This window comes from Lagenorhynchus albirostris, chromosome 16 (genome assembly GCF_949774975.1).
Source record: "Lagenorhynchus albirostris chromosome 16, mLagAlb1.1, whole genome shotgun sequence".
Classification (NCBI taxonomy): domain Eukaryota; kingdom Metazoa; phylum Chordata; class Mammalia; order Artiodactyla; family Delphinidae; genus Lagenorhynchus; species Lagenorhynchus albirostris.
Window position 1 is genome coordinate 54,514,752 of NC_083110.1, and position 15,475 is coordinate 54,530,226.

The 15,475-nt window shown below is 44.3% G+C and overlaps 1 protein-coding gene across 3 annotated transcripts in view; it reads right to left on the reverse strand.

The window, feature by feature from the left end:
- Positions 1-15,475, reverse strand: part of CRTAC1 (cartilage acidic protein 1) — a 132,911-nt gene that overhangs the window by 101,825 nt on the left and 15,611 nt on the right. For all 3 annotated transcript variants that reach the window (XM_060126335.1, XM_060126333.1, XM_060126334.1), the window contains exon 2: positions 12,803-13,002. In XM_060126335.1, coding sequence (XP_059982318.1) covers positions 12,803-13,002 — 200 coding nt within the window. The remainder of the gene's footprint in view (positions 1-12,802; positions 13,003-15,475) is intronic.

Here is a 15,475-nt window from a genome sequence, read left to right on the forward strand (position 1 = left end):
CTCTATGTGTTAGGCACTGTAGGTGCACAGACGAAAAAGAGAAAGTTCCTGCCTTTACGAGTCCGCAATCTAAAGTGAGAGCAAATTTTAAGAAGAATTCTTGATCGAAGTATATATACAGAATGTTTACTGTTTAATTGAATACCATTATGGTATTTCTTTGGTTTGAGTTTCCTTTTCAATCTGATCCAGCTAGCAAAAACTCCTTCAGAAACATAGGTTAACACTAATCACAGATCGTCAACCGCTCTTATATATCCTTAAGAATCTTTCCTCTGATTAGGCAGCCACAGGATCTCCTTTGGGGCTAGGACGGTTATACTCTCGTCTGCGACACAGCACCAGATAGGGTGCTTGCTCTAGCATGTAAAGGGGCTGCCTTGTCCAAATTTACATATCATTAGTTTTGGCATTAGATGAGAAAACTAGGTCTAGAAAACAATGGGGAGAGGAGGATTTATTGAAGGTATGCAAGGTTCTCCCAGAACTGAAGGAGAGGTGCAGGAGACCCATAGGTTTAGGGACCTCAAAGGTACAGGAACCATGGCCTTGATGCCCCTAGAATTCTCTCTTCTTCTTTCTGGGTGTAACCTTTATTCTCTCAGGTTCCTCCATGGGATGGGGGATGGGGACATGTCTGTGGTAGTACTGTAATATAGTCTTACAACTCATGATCGAAGAGCAAAGGTAGAGCGTTCCTTAGATTCAGGATGAAAAATCTCAGATCAAGAAGCTGATTGGACAGTCTTAGGTCACAGAGAACCCCAGACTAATCCCTAGTGGCCAAAAGGATACTTTGGCAGCCCCAAAGGATCCTGTGATTAGAACAGTTCGCCAAAGGAGAAGGAACGTTCTTCCCAAAAGAAGGAATGAAGACAGTGTGGAGGTTCAAAGAGAAGATTCTGCTACCCTATTCTGATGATTCCACCAATGCAATGCTGCTCTCCAGAGTAGCTCCCAACCAGGTAGACTCATTAGCCTGCTCATCCCACCACTGCCCACTCGTGGCCAGCAAACAGGGTGACCAAAACACTAGGGCATGTCAAAGGATACTGGGTAGTTGCCCATGACTTCATATGGCTGTAATCCTATAAACAACATGGAAAGATGGCTGCTGAGGGGGAAGGGGTCCTTTTTGATGTACACAGTCACACATTTCCTTGGTTGACATAACCAAACACCAGTGACCTTATATGGTATCATGTACACTGGAAACGGACTTTAATCTTGACTTTCCCATGTTCCTCCATTGAGGCACAGTCCAAGAGTCTGGCCTGGCTACTTGAGTGCATGTGGCTTATTGCACAAGCTTCTCTCCCCATAAACACACATCCCTATCTTCTCCATTTCACACCCAAGTGTCCCATGCTATAGAAATGTTTCTATTTTGCAAAAAGTAAATTAAAGCACCTCTGAAGAGATAAGGAAGAGAATCTCTTAAATACTACTTCTTTCAACTGCACATACCCTCCCAAGTCTTCTTGGTAATAGAAAAATAAGTTTTGGAGATCCTAAACCTACTGACAACCCCAGACTTATGTTTCCATCCATATGATAGATTGCTGAAGGACCTTATCACTACAAAACAAGTAGGTCCCAGATAAAACATATCTTTAATATATTACTGGGTACAAACTTAAGGGAAATCTCCATAAATTACCCCATCCCACAGAAAAGTGAGCCAAAACTAGATCTGGCAGCAATGAGTGGTAAACAAATAGGTTGAACTGGCAGCATGGTGGAGATGCTGAACCCTAGAATCCTACATTAAATCCTAAATTAACCCTTGGAGAGACCTATAGTGTTCCCAGGTTAGTAGGACCGCCAGGCCCTCGGCAGAGATAACTACAAATCCTCTCTGGTAAAAAGCATTTCCATTTTAGGGCCACAGATTTCCCACATTTTAAGATCAAGCAAATATACTAAGAAGGGAAGCCACTCCAAATAAGCATAAGAAAAAAACAAAAAGCTAAGAACACATTAAACCCCCAAGGACTGTAGATATCAGAACTGTCAAACACAGAATATATCTATGTAAGAAATGTTTAACGGAACAAAGAATGAAATAAATGAGTAAGCAACAAGACACTATCAGAAACGACTGGGGAGATTTGCAAAAGGATATGAAACTCCTAGAAATGAGAAACAGTTTTTGAAATTAAAACTCAACAGTTTGGATGCAACTGAAGGAAGAATTAGTGAACTGGAAGATATACCCGGAAAGTTACCCAGGATGCAGCATCACAGAGAGACAGGAGATGAATAAAATGAAAAAGGTTAAGAGATTTGGAGGCTAGCATGAGAAAACTTGACATGTCTGAGTGAAGTCCTATAAGGAGTGAGTAGAGAGAAGGGACAGAGTTTTAAAATGATGATGGCTGAGAACCATTAAGAGCTGATGAGAGACATGAATCCTCAGACTCAGGAAGCACATGCTGGGTTAAAAAAAAGACCCATATCAATACATATAGTAGTGAAACTGCAAAATCCAAAAGACAAAAAAGAGAGGCAAGAGACAGACCACCTACAAAGGAGTGACATTACTAGTGATTGGCATCTTAGCAACAAGTGACAGAGGAATAAAAACTGTCAGCCTAAAATTTTTGAATGCAGAAAAATTATCTTTCAAGAATGGAGATACAATAAATATATTTTTAGATTAAACAACAACTGACAGATTTTACCAGCAACTGGCATTCAGTAAGAACAGCTAAAAGAGGTATGCTGGGAAGAAGAAAAATGATAGGAAGGTCTTTCTGAGATGTAAGAAGAAAAATGAGCAAATAAGATGGTAAAAATGGATAGTAATAAAAACACTGCTTTTAGATAAAAACAATAACAATAATTATAACTTACAGAGTTTGCAAAGGGCAAGACTAAAGTACTATATGTATACCAGGAAATGGTGTTCAGAGTTAAAGAGTACTAAAATTCCTGTATTGTTATAGAAAGGGGTTGATAATTTTAGAGTTTGTTAGGTTAAAAATGTACCATAAAATTTCAAAGGGAACCACTAAAAGTACAGAAGTAGAGGGTATAAATCTCAAATCAGTAGAGGCAAAAAATGAAATTTCAAAAACAAGAATCTTTACCTCACAACCAAAAAAAAAAAAAGAGAAGCCCCTAAATCAATCAATTTTTAAAAAGCAAGAAAGAAAAAGAAAAGAAGCATTGAAAGCTTGGAAATTAAAAAAAATAAGATAATAGAAACAAGTTTAAACATATCAATGTTCCCATTAAATGGAATGGACTAACCTCATTAGTAACAGGACAGCAGGACGGACATGGTTAAACAGTTGAAAAAAACATAAGCCACACTTATGCTGCATACAAGAAACATACCTAAAACATAGGGGCTTTGGAGAGTTCAAAGCAAAAGTATGGAAAAAAGATATTCCTGTCAAATATTAACAAAAGGAAAGATGGAGTGGCTATAAGAACATCAGACCAAAAGCATAATTAGCGATGGCTGGGGTCACTTCATAATGATAATGGCTTTCATGCACCAGGAAAATATAAGAATTCTTAAGACACTGCAATATATACAAATAACAAATCATTATGTTGTATACCTGAAACTAATATAATGGTATTTGTCAATTATATCTCAATTTTAAAAAAAGAATTCTAAAATTGCATCTAATAAAGCAGCCTCAACATATACACAACAACACAGAACCACAGAAAGGAATGGACTACCATTACGACTGGAACAACACAATTAACAAACCTAATTTAATGGGCACATATAGAATAACAGTTCCGCCTCTCACCATCTCTGTGACTCTCAGCAGATCTCTGGGCCTTGATTTCCTCATCTGCAAAATGGGGATAACCCTATCTACAGTGCTTTCATCAAATCTAAAATATCATCAGGGATCAGACACCATTTTTTTTTTTTTTTTTTTTTTTTTTTTTTGCGGTACGCGGGTCTCTCACTGTTGTGGCCTCTCCCGTTGCAGAGCACAGGCTCCGGACGCGCAGGCTCAGCGGCCATGGCTCACGGGCCCAGCCGCTCCGCGGCATGTGGGATCCTCCCGGACCGGGGCACGAACCCATGTCCCCTGCATCGGCAGGTGGACTCTCAACCACTGCGCCACCAGGGAAGCCCCAGACACCATTTTTTTATGTATCTTTAGAGAAAAAAAACCCTGCCAATTAAATGCAAGCTGTCAATTGTAGGTCACATCCCAATTTTAGAGATGTTAAAATCACTAGGGGTAGGGGATTAAGAGGTACAAACTACTATATATAAAATAAGCTACAAGGATATGTTGTACAGCACAGGAAATGTAGCCAATATATAATAACTATAAATGGAGTATAATCTATAAAAATCTTAAATCACTGTGTTGTACACCCAAAACTAATACATAACATTGTAAATCAACTATATGTCGATAAAAAAGTGTGAAAAAATGTGTGACTTAGACTCAATTAAATACTACACATCGTATGGACTGCTGTGATGGTTTAAAGTGAGATGATGGAAGTAAAATACAAGACATTGCTTCTGCCCTCCAGCCCTTCACAAGTTTAGTCTGCAAACAGGTGAAGGTAAACGAGGGGAGAGCATGTAAAAATCTGAAGTGGGGAATGTTTGCTTTTAGCTTCTTCACATCCTTGAATGCTTTCTTAGATACCTGCGCCTCAAAAGTCACTGATTCCTCAGAGGGAAAATTAAGTCAAAAGCATAGCATTCTTGAAAGAAAGTGACTCACCAGGTCAGTAGCACTGGGGAGAAGGGGTGTATGAGGAAAAACACAAGAGAGGGAGGCAGGGGTCAGATTGGACCCCCAGAGCAGAAGTGATTCCAGGAGTGGAAATAGCACCTGTTCCAGAGGGAAGTGTGAGGTGAGCTTGGGAGAAGGAAGGGGAGGGGGAGGGAGGGGGGAGAGGAAGAAGGCCTGAGGCCTGTGAGGGTGGGGTGGAGGGTTGGTCTGGGCTCCTGCTTGCTGTGGGCCTGAACCTTGGGGAGCCTGGTGTGGGACGCAGTGGACAAGGTAGACCTTCCATCCAGCCCACCGCTTAAAAAAATGGGAGAAGAGAGTTTAAAGCAAAGTGACTGGAGACAGGGCATACATCTACTTTCTGCATGGATGAAAAATTCAGACTAAAAGTAGCTTTGCCGTTTTCAGCAAAGGCAATTTTAGTGTCTTAATTATATTACTATTTTGGAGCAGCTTTTTTTAAATACTCTTCAATACTCTGTGAAAATCAGTCTTTTGTTAAAATGCTTTAAAAAAATTAATTTAAAAACAAACAAACAACAAAATCCAAATAAGCCTAAAGTTCTCTTCAACATGGAGAGGCCTTTGCCCCCTTGTTAAATAGACCTAACCTATCCTTCCTGTGACCATCCAAATGCCCCTCCAAGGCCTTTGTGATTCTCAGCCAGAAGTGCTCTCCACCTGCTCTGACCTCTCGGAATGTTTGCATCTCCCCAGGGGCACAAGTCACTTATGACCTCACCCAAGTGAGTGTGTGTGCCTCAGCAATGACAGTGAGATCTTTAAAAGTTCTGAACCCCCCTCCCCACCTCCAACCACCCATGGGACCAGGTGTCACACAGCGAGCTGCAGGGTGAATTAATGTGGATGGCCACCTAGGAATGAAGTGTGATGTAAGGGCTTCTTTCCAAAACCGAACCTGTTCTTAGGGGAATGTCACTGAATAAAAATAATACTTCTGTTGGTGATGTATTTCTTTTAAATATATTCTTTTATTCTTCTAAATAATATGTTTGTGGGTGGTGTATTTCTTTTATTGCTGTGAAATTAGTAAAATAATACTATTAAAATCTTCTGAGGTAACGGCCATCACCTCTCTGAGAAATGTCGCCAAGCACCTGACCTTTACCTAATGTATTAGTTTCATATTGCTGCTGTAACAAATCACCTCAAACCTAGTGGCATAAAACAATACAAGTTGATTATCTGACACTTCTGTACGTCACAAGTCCAACGCTGGTCTGTGCTGAAATCAAGGTGTTGGCAGAGCTGCATTCCCTTCAAGAAGTTCTAGGGGGCTTCCCTGGTGGCACAGTGGTTGAGAGTCCGCCTGCCGATGCAGGGGACACGGGTTCGTGCCCCGGTATGGGAGGATCCCACATGCCGCGGAGTGGCTGGGCCCGTGAGCCATGGCCACTGAGCCTGCGCGTCCAGAGCCTGTGCTCCACAATGGGAGAGGCCACAACAGTGAGAGGCCCGCGTACCGCAAACAAACAAACAAAAAAAAAGCTCTAGGGATAAATCGATTTCCTTACCTTTTCCAGCTCCTAGAGGCCATTCACATTCCTTGTCTTGGGGCCACTCCCTCCATGGCCACTCTCACATCAGATCACTATGACCTCCTCTTCTGCCTCTCTTTTTCTACGTTTAAGGACTGTGACTACATTGGGCCCACTCAGATAATCCAGGATAATGTCCCTATCTTGAGGTCCTTAACTTAATCACCTCTGTGGAGTCCCTTTTGCCATGCAAGGTCACATATTCCTGATTCTGGGGTGTAGGACATGAGCATCTTTAGAAGGCCATTATTCTGCCTACCATACCTCCTGACACCTTGCTCTGTGTGTGTGTGTGTGTGTGTGTGACCAGGGTAACGACATAGGGGCCTCAGTCCTTTGAGCTGTCAGGAGAATCTGTGACTTGAGGTGGGGAGTGGAATTTTTGCCCATTGCTTCTGGCTGCCCAGGGCTGGGGAGAAGGAGGTTCAGATGTAGCATTGAGATGTCTCTCAAAAACCTGTCATGCACTACTTAGTAACCCTTTTATAAAAGTTTTAAGAATGGGTTTAAAAGCCCTGGCTCCTGCTCCAGCTCCTGTCTTATTAGTATTCAAACTCAGGGGCAGGGCTTCCCTGGTGGTGCAGTGGTTGAGAGTCCACCTGCCGATGCAGGGGACACGGGTTCGTGCCCCGGTCTGGGACGATCCCACATGCCGTGGAGCGGCTGGGCCCGTGAGCCATGGCCGCTGAGCCGGCGCATCCGGAGCCTGTGCTCTGCAACGGGAGAGGTCACAACAGTGAGAGGCCCGCGTACCGCAAAAAAAAAAAAAAAAAAAAAAAATCAGGGGCAGTCCATGCTTAACCATAGCAGAAGAGCTGGCACCCTGCAATCATTCTTCCATGATACCGAGGACAATGAATCTTCGGGTTAAGGGTGAACCATTTAAGAAATATATTTTTGCAGAGGAAGCTTTAGAGGAAGTCTTTTTAGCAGTTTGAATCAGAGTATTGAAGTTCCTCAATCCAGTTTTTAACAGCAGCAGCTTCTTTTACAGATGTAGAATAGGACTCCCCCCCCCTTCTTTATTACATCTAAATTGATAAAGTTCAGACCCTGGAGCCTATGTGGCAGTACACACAGTAGGTGTTTGAATAGCTGTTGATATCAATAATCCCCCAAATTACCCTTTGTTTCTAGGCTATGAATACATAGAAAAAGATTGAGATTGGTAACATTGGCAATATCTATTAAGGTATAAAATGTACATATCATTCCCAGCATTTCCACTTCTTGGTATCATCCCAGAGAAACATCCGCATATGTGTGTAAGGATGTGCAGTACAGCATTGTCTGCAATGGTCACAGATTAGCGACAGCTTAAATGTCACTTGAGGAGTGGCAAAACAAATGTGGCCCATCCACACTAAGTAACTTAAAAAAATTAGGTTAGATCCATGTTCGAACAATGAATATGTTACACTGAGAAAAGCAAGCTCTGGAACAATGTGTATCAGTTTGATTCCTCTTGAAATTACATATTTTTAAAAAATATATATGTAACATAGAAATTTTCAGAAGTATAAGCACTAAACTGGAAACAATTGTTATTCTGGAAGGGGACTGGGATGAGCTTAGAGTAGGGATGGGAAGTTGGTAAAGATGGATTTTTACTTTCATCTATATTGTGTGGATTTGTTTTTTTTTTTGCGGTACGCGGGCCTCTCACTGTTGTGGCCTCTCCCGTTGCGGAGCACAGGCTCTGGATGCGCAGGCTCAGCGGCCGTGGCTCACGGGCCCAGCCGCTCTGCAGCATGTGGGATCTTCCCGGACTGGGGCACGAACCCGCGTCCCCTGCATCGGCAGACGGACTCTCAACCACTGCGCCACCAGGGAAGCCCCGTGTGTGGATTTTTTTGCAATAAAACATTTGTGTTACCAAAATGTAAAAGGTATTTTAAATTAAAAAAAGAGAAACTGAAATAATCTAACTTTTTAAGTTGTCAAAACTGATGATCAAATCTATTAGAACGTCATATTGGTATTTTACAAAACAGCTAAGACTGAAAGTTCAAAAGTACTTTTCCTATTTTGTTGAAAGTATGTGTGTGTATGTATATGTACTGTATATATTTATATTTACTAAATACACCTAAATATTTGTACATGGATACTACATCTATCTACTATGTCTATCTATACACACTATATACATCTATATATACTGCATATATCTATATATGCTGGTAATAAAATGCATAAATGCTGCTTTGGTTTAATCATAGATAAATATCTCACTCTTTATCATTGTTCTTATTACTTATAATTGCAAAAATATCTCCTATATGATTATGATTAATCTGGTAACTGAATACTGTTTGCCTTTAAAATAATTCAATTAATTTTAGTAAATTAAAAAAGTTTTCTGACATAGTTGCAAAATTAAGAAAAAATGAAACGCTGGTTTACAATACGTAGCATCCCTTTAAAAGAAACCCTTCCAAGTGTGAAGAATGAGTTAAGGTTTTATCAAGTGAATGCTCTTTGTGTAGAAAAACTGATCTAAATCATGATTTAAACTTTAGAACCACTACAATCTTTCCATTTGGGCAAAACTTCTTGGAAACTGACAGGGTAGAGGGGTTATTTCAGACCTCTGGGGATATCCCAGGAAACAAAATCTCCTCTAAAGGAATTGTGCAAGATTGACACCAACAGGGATTCCTTTCCAGACTGCGTGACACTGTAGATTGGGTGTTTAGTGCCACTGAGAAAAGGAGAAGCCACCAGGCTTTTTATTTACCCAGGGAGCCCGTCTCGAAGATATTCAATGGTCTGTGCCTGCGCCGACGTCTCCTGGGGGTGATCAAATCCTCCCCCTCCCCCCGCAAAGAGGAGACTGTACCCAGACCCGCGATCACGCACCTGCCGGTTAACAGATCAGCCCTCCACAGGCAGAGGCACTCGCCCAGCTGTGTCGGAGGATCAGAGCCGGCCCTCTCCCTCCCCTACCCCTGCGGAGCAAAGGGCGGTCATTTTCTGCTCCTCCCAGAGTCAGAAGTGTGCACATGCCTTCCATCACAATTAACTTAAGACTCTGAAACAACACAAACTCACCCACAACACGCTCAAAATCAATGCCATCAATACCCAGAAGGAGGATACCAAAAAGGCAAAACAAAACAAATCTATTCAGAGAGTAAATACGCAAAGCAACAGGGCTGGAGTCAGACACACTACAAGGTCAACAAATCCAAGACAAGTTCAAGTGCGGGCATTTTATAAACTGAAGAGCTGCCCAATATCCCAGGGGTCAGAAACGCAAAGGCCTTCAGGTGCCAGCTCATGGAAAGGTCTGTAAGATAATAGAGGGTGGGCCTGTCAGGAGCTGGACTGCAGGGGCCCCAGGTAAAGGCATTCACGTTCAATTTTTAAAAATTTCTATTCCTGCTGTGTGATTCCTAAACAGAGTCTACCATCAAACAGAGTTAAATATGGGTGTAGGGTGGATAAAACTGAATGAAAGTCAAAGTCAGATATGTTGCCAAGGAGTCCACAGGGCATGAAAGGCAGGGCAGTGATCCTAGCTGTCATTATTTGAAAGGGTAGTGACCACTTGGTTTAAATCTTCAAAGGTAACAGCAAAACAAAAGTTAAAAGAAATGGCTTACTAAGCTCGAATATGAGGGATTCAGATTAGTCACATAGATTCTTGACATAAGTAACTGAGCTGGATTATGAAAAGATTGCACACATTCCCTTGGAAGGCTCTAAATAAAGGGAGCCTCCAAAAACAATAGGTGTGACCTTATTGGAAGGCAAGGGGTGGACCGAATGACCTGCCAAGGTCCTGATTTAAATATGTCTGTATAGTCAGCCCCTGGTTATCCAGCCCAAAGAAGAAGACAGTGACAAATCATCCTGAGCTGAAGATAATAAAGAGTTATATTTGCCTTTGGAATGTATTTTGGTACTTAAATTAGAACGTGTCTTTCTGATGCTCTGAGAATTCACAATGCGTCAATAACAGCCACAAAGGAGGCCTGACCTGGAGCTGGGAGGCTGCCCAATTTCACCATCCTGTCCTCTATGTAAATCTTCCTCTTTGCTGGTGGTGAGCAATGTCATCTTTTAGAAGAACACCTGGCAGCCCAAGTTTTCTCAGACAGGGGCTGCCTGGCTCAGCCCTTCGCTGGGAGAAGAGACAAGGGCCTTTCCCTGGTCTCTGGCTGATTCAGAATAAAGGCCCAGGATGATCTGGTTCTTGCTTCTAGAGGATAACTCCAAAGTGCTACAGGCCCCACAGGAAGCAGCAAGCTAGACAAGGTTTAGACATCTACTCTAAACTGCCTACGAATGATGGTCTAGCTGCTCTGCCACAGAAGACACAAAAGCAAATTTCTTGAGTTCCTTGGAAAAGAAAGAGAAAAAGGCTTCACTGAAAAGGAAGGTGAAATGCATGCCCAGCACTGGGAAAGCAAGAAGCTGGGTGCTCAGGAGATGCAGTAACAATCCCCTGCCCCTCAAAGGATGGGTGGGATGGAAATCTGAGCTTGCCACCCATCGTCCAAGATGAAAGGAGAACCTGGTCATCATTGTGGGGGCCCAGGAGGAGGGAAAGATAGGAAGAAGGGAAGTTGCCTCACTGTTCTCTGTCCTCTGTCAGCTCCCAGTGCCTACCAGAGGGAGGCTGGTGTCATCTGGTAGGAGGCAGGGCCAACTAGAACATCTCAGAAGTGCATCACCGCCCCTTACCCAGAGACCCTGGCAGAGCAGCACAGGCTCCAGGAAGCAGGATTTGGCCAGGAAGGCTTCTCTTGGACTCAGAGAGTGACTGGACAGTCACAGAACTGAACACAGACAAGCTGCTTGGCTCCGGCCCTGCACAGGTCACCCCCGGCAATAAGGGTCATTACAACCATTCCTATTTCCCCCTTTTCTATCACACTCTTTAGTTTTCCTTCTGAAGTCCCAGACAGTGCTGTCTAATTTAAATGTGGCTGTGTAATATTAGAATGAAATAAAATGAAAAATCCAGTTCCTTGGTCACAGTAGCCACATCTCAAGTGCTCAACAGCCACACGTGGCCAGTGGACGCCATATTGGACAGAACCAAGATAGAACTTCTACATCATCGTAGAAAGTTCTATCTGTCAGCACACTAATCTAGACTTCCATGAGATCTAGAATCTAGGAACTTCTACTCTTCATGGTGTACAAGAAAAGAATAAATGAAAGAAGAAATGCACTTACAAAGTATCTTTTCTATACATCATCAGCACTAATCCTCACCACTGCCCTGTATGGTAGGCAGGGGTAGATTTCAACATGCCCATTTTACAGATGAGGAAAGTGGGGGCTGTGTAGTTAAGTAACTTGCACAAGGCTCACAACTATTGGATGACACAGGATTAAAACCAGGTTTTCCAATGCCAAAGTCAGTGGTTTCTACTGTTACATGCAACTGCTACAAATAGTTACTTGCCATTTACTTTGTTCAGTGCTGCCATAAAAGCTCCAGCCTTCTAGAATGAGGTTGACAGGGCCCTGGAGTGTATTTATTGATTGGCTGGTTTTTGAAGTGATAACTAAACTTTGTACAATGTAGTTTAGCAGCTCTATAGTTAGGGAGCCGTGGGGTTCAAATCCTGACTCATCCACTTACTGTTTACTTGATAGAGGGCAAGTCACTCACCATCTCTGAATCCTAATTTCCTTTTCTTGTATATTTACTGCATAGTGTTGTCAGGAGGATTAAATAAGACAGTGCGTGGAAAGGCTTAGCACAGTGCCTGGCACATATCAGTGCTCCATAAATAAGGATTATCAATGGTGACTGGCAGAATTTACAATGCACTCACGTACAACAGCGATTGAACCTTCACAATGGGGGGCGTCTTGCTATCTCCATTTCTGCAGATGATACATCTGAATCTTGGTGCATAAGGGGCTGACTCAAGGTCATGCAACTAGAAAGCTGTAGATCTAAGGCATGAACTCAAGCTATTTGGACTCCAAATCTTTTCTTGATACACAATGTTGCGTCTCAGGAGAGAAGGGACCGGGGGCGCCGAGGCATGATTTAGAGGAAGTTTAACTATCCTTCTTCATCGCCAACTTCCCCCCTTCTCTGAAACAGGCAATTCATGTTTTCTTAGTCTTGTGTAAAATGCTGTGCAAAGGCAGCTTTGAGCATCCCCTTCTACCATAATTGTCACCCTTAAATCCCTCGTATATAGAGACTCTAGTGTCTCACTGGTGAGGAAGTAACACCTGCATAACCAAGGAGGCCAAAATATGAACAGAGTGCCTTGAAGCAGGGCATTCAAATCTTCTCCCTGGAAAGCCTGTGGATTAAGCACTTTTCTTCCAATCTACCCTCCATCCCAACTCACTGCTACAGCAAAAAGGCAAGGACACAGCCTACCAGAACGCAGCTGAGTCCGGCCAAGACCCAAGTGCATGAGAATGTGTGTTGTTGCAAGCCCCTGGGCTTTTGGAGCTATTTGTTATCTGGCCCTATTACAGCAAAAGCTGACTAATGTATCTGTCAAACCCAGGGCGGGAGGTACTTACCCTGCCACGACAATCTCAAAGTCCCCGTCGTGGTCCACATCAGTCACCGCCACTCCATAGTTGAGCTGGGTGGGGTTGCTGTCATAGTCAGGGGGCAGGACTGAGTTGGTGACGGCCGTGAACATGGGTTCAGCGCGCAGGGACCCCTCAGTCAGGGGCAGAAACCACAGCAGAAGCAGGAACAGAAACATCTGGAACATCTGAAACCAAAAGTTACAAATGTTAGGTGCAGCAGTACCTTTCTTCCCTGTTCCTGGAAGGCTTGGCAACTCCTAGGCTGCCACTTTTCCACAAGACCTGTCCCGACTATGCTCTTTAAAACTGCAACCTGTCCCCATCATGTCAGGTCACCCTTATCCTGCTCTGCCTTTTCTTTTTCTACAGCACCTATCACTTTATAACATGCTGGATGACTTCCTCATTCATCATGTTTTGTTATTTAGTGTCTGTCTCCCTCAGCCAGAACATAAGCTCCACCAGGGCAAGGCTCTCTGTTTCGTTCATGTATGCACTCAAAGCCAAGGACAGTGTCTGGCACAAAAGGGGCACTCAGTACATATTTAGGAAGGAAGGAAGGAAGGAAGGAAAGGGAGGGAGGGAGGGAGGAAGGAAGGAAGGAAGGAAGGAAGGAAGGAAGGAAGGAAGGAAAGGGAGGGAGGGAGGGAGGAAGGAGGGAAGGAAGGAAGGAAAGGGAGGGAGGGAGGGAGGAAGGAGGGAAGGAAGGAAGGAAGGAAAGGGAGGGAGGGAGGGAGGAAGGAAGGAAGGAAGGAAGGAAGGAAGGAAGGAAAGGGAGGGAGGGAGGGAGGGAGGAAGGAGGGAAGGAAGGAAGGAAGGAAAGGGAGGGAGGGAGGGAGGAAGGAAGGAAGGAAGGAAGGAAGGAAGGAAGGAAAGGGAGGGAGGGAGGGAGGGAGGAAGGAGGGAAGGAAGGAAGGAAGGAAAGGGAGGGAGGGAGGGAGGAAGGAAGGAAGGAAGGAAGGAAGGAAGGAAAGGGAGGGAGGGAGGGAGGAAGGAAGGAAGGAAGGAAGGAAGGAAGGAAGGAAGGAAGGAAAGGGAGGGAGGGAGGGAGGAAGGAGGGAAGGAAGGAAGGAAGGAAAGGGAGGGAGGGAGGGAGGAAGGAGGGAAGGAAGGAAGAAATGGTAGAGTATAAACACATGGGCATCTCCCATCCTCTGGGAGAAAGGCTGGGAGAATGAAGAAAACAACAGATCTCAGACAGTCCAGGGGTGGGTGAGAGCCCCATGAGGGTCCATGTCTAGAACAATAGTAGAGGCAGTAAAGGATTATCCTTCTGTGGGACCTACCCCAGAGGCAGCCTGGAGGGAATCTGTGACTTGGAAGGTTCCCCTGCCAAGGTCCCTCCCTAGGGCAGCTGGCCATCGCCTCCGGACCAGGAAGCAGTCAGTTATGGAATGTATTCCAGCAGGATCTGGCGAGCGGCACATCATTCACTTGGAGAAATTAAACCACTGTGTGTGTGTTTTATTATAAATTAATTATGTATAATCCATTGTATAATTCATTATTGTATCTCTAACATAACTCAGGGTGTTGCCAAACAGCCTGGAGCTGCGAGAGCTGGTGGCAGGCACGCAGGAGACAGATGAGAGTGGCCAAGGAGGTGGAAGAACTCCATCCTTTCCTGACGTGAGCCAGGGAGACACTGAGAACGCTACAGATAGCACCACCCCGAGCTGCTGCCCGCAGGCTTAGAATCAGAACGCTGAGAGTGTTCCAAAGGCTCCCCTGGGACAAGGCCCACAAGGCCTGCACAGGCAGCCCCGCAGGCAAGGCGGTGCCTTCCTGCCTACAGAGGGCGGCACACCTCTTCCTGATGGAACTTCTCCTGCTGGCTTGTCAGTGTGGCTGGCAGCCAAGAGCAAGGCTGAGTGAGGCTGATGTCTTAATGAAGAGAAGACCTGAAGACTGACTCCCCAGATGGAGACAGACATTCCTGCCAGCAAAGGAGCCTGCTCCAGTTCAGGGCCCAGAGACCAGAAGGAAGGGCCCAGGCACTGTCTACGGAGCCAAACGTGATTCAGAAGCCTTCCTAATGCCTCGCTGGGGAGGCTGGAGAGAGGCACGGGGCAGGGCTCTAACTGCAGGGCAGAAACTAACCTCAGCGAGCCTTCCTGGGAAGAAAGTTCTTGCAGCGTGCTTAGAGGGCACATGCTGGGTGTTGCACTATCAGAATGAGGTCAGTCCCAATTACAGAGATGTCTGAGCACAACAGCAGCAACTACTGGGCTGTCTAGTCGCTAAAGGCAAACACATCACTCCGAGAGTTCTGCAACTTGGCAAGAAGTTTGGTTGCATAAAGGAAACTCATAATTGGATTAATGAGCAGCTGGGGTGGGGTGGGGGAAGCTAAAGAGTATTTAACAACCAGGTTAGCCATGCTGAAATGTAGCGTGATCTGAAGGTCACAGGACTTTTCAAGGTATGAATTCTATTGTAGGGATGGCAGATGAGTTTCAACTTGACAGAAAAAACTGACTGGCAGTGGCTTGAAAGAGTAATGTGATCAGCTTACAACATTTGCAATCAATGGGCATGAAGGAAAGACTGGTATTGGGCCTGCATTCTAGAAGCTGTTAAGTTCCTCCCAGGCACTACTACACTTGCAGTTTGGGTCACTGCCACCAGGGAGGCAGGTCCTATTAGGGTAATATAAGC